Genomic DNA, 9,116 nt, shown 5'->3' with positions numbered 1-9,116 from the left:
TGTCCTCCAGGGTCACCTATTCTGAATAATATTGCATGAGTTCCTTGTTTTTCAATACAGCATAGTATTCCATTGTGTGAATATACCACAGCTTCTCTATCCATTCGTTTGTTGATGGGCACTTAGGTTGTGTCCAACTCCTTGCTGTTGTAAACAAAGTAGCGATGAATGTGGGTGTGCATCCTGTGCCAATCTTACTATCTCTGACACACCTACCCCCATTACCCTAGTCACTGAATCAATCCATTTTCTCAAGGGTCTTCCCCTCCTGCACCATCCCTTCACCCTCCCAAGCATGATGTTCCTCTTCAAGGACTGGTCCCGCCTTGCAGCATGTCCAAAGTATGTCAGACGAAACTTCAGAATCCTTGCCTCCAAGGAGCAGCCTGGTTTCATCCTCTCCAGGATGAACCTGTTTGTTCTCCTAGCAGTCCATGGAATATTCAGTATTCTTCTCCAGCACCACAGCTCAAAGGCATCAATTCTCCTTCTATCATCCCTAGTTATTATCCAGCTTTCTGATACATAGGAAGTAATTGCAAAGACCACAGCCTGTATTAGGTGTACCTTAGTCTCCAGACTAACATCATTGCTCTTCAGTACTTTGGAGAGGTCTCTGACAGCTGACTTTCCCAATGCAACAAACAATTGTTGTTGTTAGGTGCCATCGAGTCGTGTACAACAATTAGTTAAAAAATAAAATCACTGTTTTTTTTTCTGTCAATCTAGAAGTCTCATTTACCCCATTTTATGCTAAGAAACACGTGTACACAGGATCAGAGATACTTGGCGTTGTCACTGTGACTGAAAGTTTGTGGGAACTACTGGCTTGATTCCGGGGCCTCAGGGGGTGTTTCCCCTTGGAGGAATAAGGTACAGCTGTTCAGGAAGATCAAGCCACATGCCTGTAGTAACATGGGACATTCCTCGGATGCACTGTAAGATGAAAAGCAGCAGGTACTCCCCAGCACTTGGGGTGAATATGCACCCCAGATGCCAGACAGGCCTTGTGTGCTGAACAGGCCCTGAGTGAGGGGGCCCGGGGTTGTCCCCCACGGATGCCTTTGCACAACTCGCCCTTTAACGCGTTTGTCCAGCAGGAGTGGGCGCATCCCAGCCTGACTTCTGGTCGTTGCACAGAGCAGGGGCAGACACTGGACGGTTTTCCAGGTGGTCAGTGTCCGGTCTCCATTTGTAGTGCTGGGGGACAGATTCTCACCGTCTCCCTCTGTCTCTGTTCTAGGACAACGTGCTGAACATCATTAACCAGATCATGGACGAGTGCATCCCCCAGGGCCGAGCCCCGCGGGACTTCTGCGTCAAGTTCCCTGAGGAGATTCGACACGACAACCTGGCCGGCCAGCTGTGGTTTGGTGCTGAGGTAGTGGCGGTGGTCTCAGGGTGGTTGTCATCTAAAGGTGCAGCAGAACGGTGCTCACGTGTGCCCGGGACTCGTGCCCAACTGCAACTTTCCCCCTTCAAGAGTTGCATGCACTCGGCTTATGCTTCCTTTTCTATGGAGAGAAATCTACAGGCTTGTTCATTAAAAACCCGCACGTAAAACCGTATGTGTACAAATTCAGGCATGGCATTTCACTTGTGATTTTTCACGAGGTCCTGGGGCCCCTAGAATCCAGGACATAAAAGTGGTTCTACATTCGGGATGCCCATAGAACTGTTTACAGAAGGATACTCCTGTTTGCTCTGGAATCAACTCCAACAAGCCTTCATGTCAGACTACAGATGCACCTTATGGTTTTCAGTGGCTGTGACTTTTGGAAACACAATGATAAGCTTCTTTTTGTATGTGTCTGAAAAGATTCAAACCACCAAATTTTTTATTAGTATCCCAGTAAGTCAAGAACTGAAGCCTTCAGTATGGATTGAAGCTCAACATCAAGAAAACAAAGATTCTCACCACTGAACCTATTGGCAGCATCATGATAGATGGTGAAGAGACTGGAATTGTCAGTAGCTTCAGTTTACTTGGTTCCACAGTCAACACTCTTGGTACCAGCAGCCAGGAAATTAAAAGACGAATTGCACTGGGGAAGTCAGCTGTCAGAGACCTCTCCAAAGAACTGAAGAGCAATGATGTCAGTCTAGAGACTAAGGTGCGCCTTAATCAGACCATAGTCTTTGTGATTACTTGCTGTGCATCAAAGAGCTGGACAGTGACTAGGGATGATGGAAGGAGAATTGATGCGTTTAAGCTGTGGTGCTAGAGAAGAGTATTAGATATACTGTGGACTGCTAGGAGAATAAACAAGTTCATCTTAAAGAGGGTGAGACAAGGCTGCTCCTTGGAGGCAAGGATTCTGAAGCTTCGTCTCACATACTTTGGACATGTTGCAAAGTGGGACCAATCCTTGGCGAGGGACATCATGCTTGGGAGGGTGGAGGGACAGCACAGGAGAGGAAGACCCTCGATGAGATGGATTGATTCAGTGACTGGGGTTATGGGGGCGGATGTGTCGCAGACAGTGGGATTGACATAGGATAGAGCAGGGTTTAAGGACTGCTGTACGTAGGGTCGCTGTGAGCCGCAGGCAGCTCAACAGCACACAACAACAGTCCCACTGCTTGCTGTGCATATTATTTAGTTCCTTTTTGACATATTAACCCTGCTTGACAGAATAGGAGCGTCCTGTGATGTTCTGTAGACGTGTCACACTGGGCAAGTCTGGAGTCAGGGACTTCTGTAAAGGGCTGCAGTGAAGACGTTGAAGGCCAAGGTGTGCATGCTCCAGCCGTGGACTTGCACTTACTCGCTGTGCATCTGAGAGTTGGGCAGTGAATCCAGGTGACAGAAGAACTGATGGCTTTGGGTTTGCAGGACAAGAGTGCTGAGTGTCCCACCGACTGCAAAGAGAACAAACAAACCTGACCTGGGGAAAGTGCAACCAGGGTGCTCCTGAGAAGGAAGGGAGCTGACGCCTGTGTCAGGCATGTTGACGGTGGGGCCAGCGCTTGGGAAGAGACATGCTGAGAAGAGTGGAGGGTCAGCAGAGGAGGGGCTGACCCTCAGTGTGATGGGCTGACCCGTGACTGCTGCACTGGGCTCAGAGACGATGAGGACGGCACAGGACAGGGCAGGGTTCAGATCCGTCGTTCATAGTGTGGCTGTGAGTCCCGATCGACTGGATGGCACCTAACCGTCGTGTTTTCTAGACTGATCTTTGCGGATTCTTGGCAAAGTAGATAGTAGAAAAGAGGAAGGTCTTCAGTGAGATGGATCGATGCACAGAGTGGCTGAAACAATGTCCTCACACGGAGCACTGGCATTGGTTGGTTCTGTGTTAAGAGTTTGCTACGGTTTAGAACCAACTTGATGAAACCAAAAAGCAACAGCTGTGAAAAGAATTGATGCCTTTGAGCTATGGCGTTGGAGAAGAGTGCTGAGCAGCCCGTGGACGGCCAAGAGAATGAACAGCTATGTCTCAGAGAGGGAGCAGCTGGAGTGCTCTTTGGAGGCAAGAATGGCGAGACTTCATCTCACATACTTTGGACATGTTGCTAGGAGGGGCTTCTCCTTGGAAAAGAACTTGATGCTGGGAAGGATGGAGGGTCAGCGAAGGAGACGAAGACCTCAGACAGGTGAACTGACACAGTGACTGCCGCAACGGGCTCTTGCATGTCAGGAAGTGTGAGCACGACACAGGATAGGACAGCATTCTTATCTTTTGTTCATAGGGTCGTTATGAGTCGTACTCGACTCAGTGGTGTCTAACAACAACAAAAACAGCTTCCCAGAAAAGGTGATCCAAATAAACAAAACACTTTAGAGAAACAAAAATGAGGTGGGAGGTGAAGTACTCCCTGACGTCAAAATCTACCACACAGCAGTGGTAACCAAAACAGCATGGTACAATGACGGGCACGTAGAGCAAAGGAACAGAATTGAGAGCCCAGAAATAGACCCAGCTATCTATGGTCAACTGCTATTTGACAAGGAAATCAAAGCTATCAAATGGGGAAATGATAACCTCTTCAACAAATAGGTGCTGGCAAAACTGGACTTCCACCTGCAGAAAGCTGAAACAGGATCCACATCTCACACCAGACACAAAAATCAACTCAAGGTGGATCAGAGACCTGGGAGTAAAGCCCAAAACCATAACATTCATAAGAGACAAACTGGGATCAAGCTTAGAAGTGCTAGTCCAAGGTATAAAGAGACTGCCAAATACAACCAGAAATGCACAATCTAAAGAGGATAAAATTGATGCATGGTACCTTCTAAAGATTAAATGTGTGTGTGCATCAAAAACTTCTTCCAGCCAGGTGAAAAGAAACCTACAGATTGGGAACAAACATTTGGTAATACCATCTCAGACAAGAGTCTTATAACAAGTTTATAGAATACTCCTGGGCCTCCACAAGGAAAAGACTGATAACCCAATTGCAAAATGGGAAAAAGACATGGAAAGAATTTTCACAGAGGAAGATATTCGAGTGGCAAACAGACACATGAAGAAATGGTCAAAATTACTGGCAATAAGAGAGACACAAATCAAAACCACAATGAAGTACCATCTCACTCCAGTATCAGTGGCAAAGTTTAACAGGGCAGCATGTAATAAATGTTGGACAGGATGTGGTGAGAAAGGAACTCTTATACATTGTTTGTGGGATTGTAAAATGGTGCAACCATTCTGGAAGGCAGTTTGGTGCTTCCTTAAAAAACTGAACATAGAAATTCCCTATGACCCAGATATTCCGCTACTTGGAATATACCTTGAGAAAATGAGAACTGAGGCATGGAGACTTGTACACCAGTGTTCATAGCAGCATTTTTCACCTTTGCAAGAACATGGAAATAGCTCAGATGTCCAACTACAAGTGAATGGATTGAGAAACTATGGTACATTTACAGAATGGAATATTATGCAGCATGCAGGAGCAATGATTTCATAAATTATTACTTAACTTTGGAGGGACTGGAGAACATTATGCTGTGTGAATGAACTCAGTCCCACAAGGACAAATATTGTGTAAAACCATTATTGTAGAGTTAAGTATAAGGATCCAAATGGCAGGGGGAGGTGGAAGCAAAAGGATGCGGGTGTCCAGTGGAGGGAGGAGGGATTAATCATGGAGTTGGACAATTTGTTGGGTGGGGGAAGTGAGGGAAATTGGAAGAGTCTATTCTGGAAAACAATGTTCAAATTTTTAAAATAAACTAGTATAAGAAAAAAATTTTAAAAGATAAAAAATATTTTAAAAAAGAAGAAAGGTGACCCAACTGAATGTGAAACAATAATATCATTAATATCACCAGCAAGCAAAATACTGCTGAAGATTGTTCAAAACTGGCTAGAACAGGTCAGAGATGGGGAACTGCCAGAAGTTCAAGCAGGATTTAGAAGAGGCCGTGGCACCAGGGATATCACTGCTGATGTCAGATGGATCCTGGCTGAAAGCAAAGAATACCAGAAGAATGTCTGTTTGTGCTTTATTCACTATGCAAAGGCATTTGACTGTGTGGATCCTAACAAGAAGTGGCTGACATTGAGAAGAATGGGAATCCCAGAGCACTTAATTTTGCTCATGTGGAACCTTTACCTGGAGCAGGAGGCTGCTGTGCAAACAGAGCCGGGAACAGTGCATGGTTTAAGAAGGGAGTCCATCAGGGTTGTATTATCTCTCCATCCCTTTCAGTCTGTATTCTGAGCAAATTGTTTAAGAAGCCGGACTCTGTGGAGAGGAATGTGGTATCAGGTTCAGAGGGAGACTCATCAATAACCTGACACAACCTTGCTTGCTGAAAGTGAGGAGGACTTGAAGCACATGTTGCAGAGGATCAAGGAACGCAGCCTTCGGTGTGGATTACATCTCAATGTCAAGAAAACAAAGATTCCTACCGCTGGACCACTAGGCAACATCAGGATGGATGGAGAAGAGATTGAAACCGTCAACAGCATCATCTTGCTTGGATTCACCATTAACGCCATTGGTACCAGCAGTCAGAAAGTAAGGAGATGCACTGCACTGGGAAAATCTGCAATTAGGAACCACTCCAAATTACCGAGGAGTAATGATGTCAGTTTGAGGCCTAAAGTACGTCTGGTTCAGATCATGGTCTTTCCAGTCACTTCATCTGAGAGCTGAACAGTGAGTAATGACAGAAGAATTGATGCCTCTGGGATGTCGAATTGGAGAAGAGTGAAAAACATTCCATGAGAGCCAAAAGAAAAAAAGCAGCTATGTCCTGGGGAGGGAGCAGCCGGAGTGCTCTTTGGAGGCAAGAATGATGAAGCTTTGCCTCACCATGTTGTTAGAAGAGGCTATTCCTTGGACAGGGACATGATACTTGGAAAGGTCAAGAATCAGTGAAGGAGAGGAAGACCTTCAACCATGTGGACTGACATGGTGACTGTAGCAGCAGGCTCTTGTGTGTCAGGAAGTGTGAAGATAGCACAGGATAGGATGGAGTTCAGATCTGTGGTTTGTAGGGTCGCTGTGGGTTGTACTCGTCTCAGTGGCACCTAATAACAATAAAAACAAGAGCAACAGCTGGAGAGCAATGATGTCAGTGTAGAGATTAAGGTGCACCCGATCCAGGCCAGGATCTTTACAATTACTAGCTGTGGGTGAGAGAGCTGTACAATGGCTGAGAATGATGGGAAAAAATTGATGCCTCTGAGCTGTGGTGCTGGAGAAGAGTATTGAACATACCATATACCGCCAAGAGGACAAACAGGTCTGTCCTGGAGAGGTCAAAACCAGGTTGCTTCATGGAGGCAAGGATTGTGAAGCTGTGTCTCACATACTTTGGGCCCGTTGCCGGGGGGACTGGTCCCTGGAGGAGGACATCATGCTCAGAAGGGTAGAGTCAGCACAGGAGAGGAAGACCCCGGGTGAGATGGATTGACACAGTCACTGGGAGATTGGGGGTGGGGGTGCTGGAGACAGTGAGGCTGGCTCGTGGTAGAGCAGGGTTCAGAGCTGTTTTGCGTAGGTTGCTGTGAGTCACAGGTAGACGGCACGTAACTGCAGCGGCCGCGCCCACCAGCACATTCTGTGCAGTGAGTTCAAGCCATCAGAGCTAATGAGATGACGCACGGGACCAAGAGAGCCGAGATCGGTGCTTCAGCGTCACTGAGTCGTACTCACTAGATGGCCCTTAGTAACAGCAGCAGCAGTCGCAGTGGTCCTCACAGGAGCAGATCACCAGGTTCCTTCTCCCACAGCACCACTGGGGGCTTTGCGCCGTCAGCCTTTTGGTTAACAGCTGAACCGTAGCCGTTGCACCCTCCTGAAACCCCTCTGAAGTGGTTCTTTGTAGCACTGTGTTGTTCCTGAGGGTGTTGGTGCCTCACCTCTCCGCTGACGTGACCACCTGCTAGGGCTTCGCTCTCCCCCCGGGGCGGCGGCTGTGCTCACCAGCAGCTCAGCTACGAAAGTCACTAACCATGGAAGTCTTTATCTTCTTCTCCATCTGCCCCTCAGAGGCTGGATCCGGCCTCCTCCCTGCACCAGATGTCTCCCTGTAAAACCTGCCACCTGCAGACCACCAACCCCATTCCCCCCTTGGCAGGAGGGGGCACTAGGCGTCCTGCTGACGATGACTTCTGCCCCCTTCCACTGTGCAGCACCCTTTCTGATGCTCCCCCTTCCACCCCCAGTGAGCTCTGGGGTGCCCTGTCCTTGCCCGGCCCTGCCCAGCCTTTGAACCGCTGCACATGCCTCTCAGGTGCTGGCCTCGTCCCTGCCCTCACCACACCTTCTGTGAACTCCCTGGGGGTTGGGGTGTTCTCTACCGCACTTCTGGTTGTTCGTGGGTGATATCAGCAGATGATTCTCCCTTTCCAAACCTCCAAGAGTTTCCCTTCTGTAGAACTGGGTCTCAGAGCACAGGGCAGGGGTGAAGAGGCAGAGGAAGACACAGGGTCAGGTCCCTGTGGATGCTTGCCTGGCACTCGGGCACAAAGGCTGCTGTGAACTCTGCTGTCCTCTCCAGAATGGGGTCTCAGGGCACAGGGCAGGGGTGAGGACTCACGAGAAGACACAGGGTCAGGTCCAGTGGACACTGGCTAACCCGGCACTCGGGCATGAAGGCTGCCGTGAGCCCCACTGTCCCCTCCAGAACAGGGGCACAGGGCAGGGGTGAGGACTCACAAGAAAATGCAGTCAGGTCCCTGTGGACACTTGCCTGGCACTCGGGCGTGAAGGCTGCACTCAGCTCAGCTCTCCCCTCCAGAACGGGGTCTGGGTGATGCACAGCCCTCCGCTGTGAACCCAGAAACTGCTTCCTATCTGTCTCTTCTTGGAACCCCCCTGGTGGGACTGATGGGTGCCTGGGATGGCCACACGCATCTGGCTACTTGCAGATGGAAAGAGACCAGGAAAGAGTTTGAACACCCCCGTCTGGCCAGTGCAGGGCATTGGGACCCCCAGCTGAAGAATTTACGTGTCTCCTCTTCCTTAGCTGTGGCCTAGGCAGGTGTGGCCCGAGACCCTCTGGGAGGGATGAGAGGTGAGCGGAGTGGGACACTTACCAGAAAACCGCCGTCTAGAGTCAAGGGCAGATCTGGGGGGGGTGTGGGTGCAGGGGGCTGTGAGTCTGTCCAGTGGCTGAGGGTCCCATACTGATTGTCTGCACGCTAGGTGTTTCAGAACTGTGGGCACCTGACAGGCACGGGAAGGTGGGCGCTCTTGGGGAGCCCTGGGGCATGCCCGCCAGACTGTGTACCAGGACCCCAGACCTGGAACAGGCTTGCTTCCCAGCTTCCCAGTAGTCCTTTCCATATGGATGAGGGTGGGGGTGCCATCTAAACAGGGGTGTGCTGGCCTCCTGCGTGGAGCACACCCTCAGGCCCTGCACTGATCCCTCCTTCTGTGGCCGTCAAAGGGCCGTTTCGGCCTCACTGAAGAGAAACCACTGGAATGGGGACCAGAAGGGAATATGAGCCAGGGTCCCCCAAGACGCCTGCCCCCAGATGGAGGTGGTGAGGGAGGTTGCTGGGGAGACGTTTAGGGGTTTTTTTGTTTGTTTGGCTGACTCTGAAAAGAATGGGCATCCCAGAACATTTGATTGTGCTAATGCGAAACTTAAACTTGGATCAAGAGGCAGTTGTCAGAACAGAGCAAGGAGACAGTACATGGTTCAAAAT

At 49.3% G+C, this 9,116-nt stretch overlaps 1 protein-coding gene across 2 annotated transcripts in view; it reads left to right on the top strand.

Moving 5' to 3' along the window:
• The window catches only part of ZFYVE28 (zinc finger, FYVE domain containing 28), a 75,921-nt gene that overhangs the window by 16,953 nt on the left and 49,852 nt on the right, over positions 1-9,116 (top strand). For both annotated transcript variants that reach the window (XM_006893607.1, XM_006893608.1), the window contains exon 2: positions 1,244-1,381. In XM_006893607.1, coding sequence (XP_006893669.1) covers positions 1,274-1,381 — 108 coding nt within the window. In that variant the 5' untranslated portion in view covers positions 1,244-1,273. The remainder of the gene's footprint in view (positions 1-1,243; positions 1,382-9,116) is intronic.

The sequence above is a fragment of the Elephantulus edwardii genome, unplaced genomic scaffold (genome assembly GCF_000299155.1).
Source record: "Elephantulus edwardii isolate Elephantulus edwardi_28Jun2011 unplaced genomic scaffold, EleEdw1.0 scaffold00129, whole genome shotgun sequence".
In the NCBI taxonomy this organism is placed as follows: Eukaryota; Metazoa; Chordata; class Mammalia; order Macroscelidea; family Macroscelididae; genus Elephantulus; species Elephantulus edwardii.
Note: the sequence above shows the minus strand (reverse complement) of the source record. Positions and strands in the feature narration are given on the sequence as shown.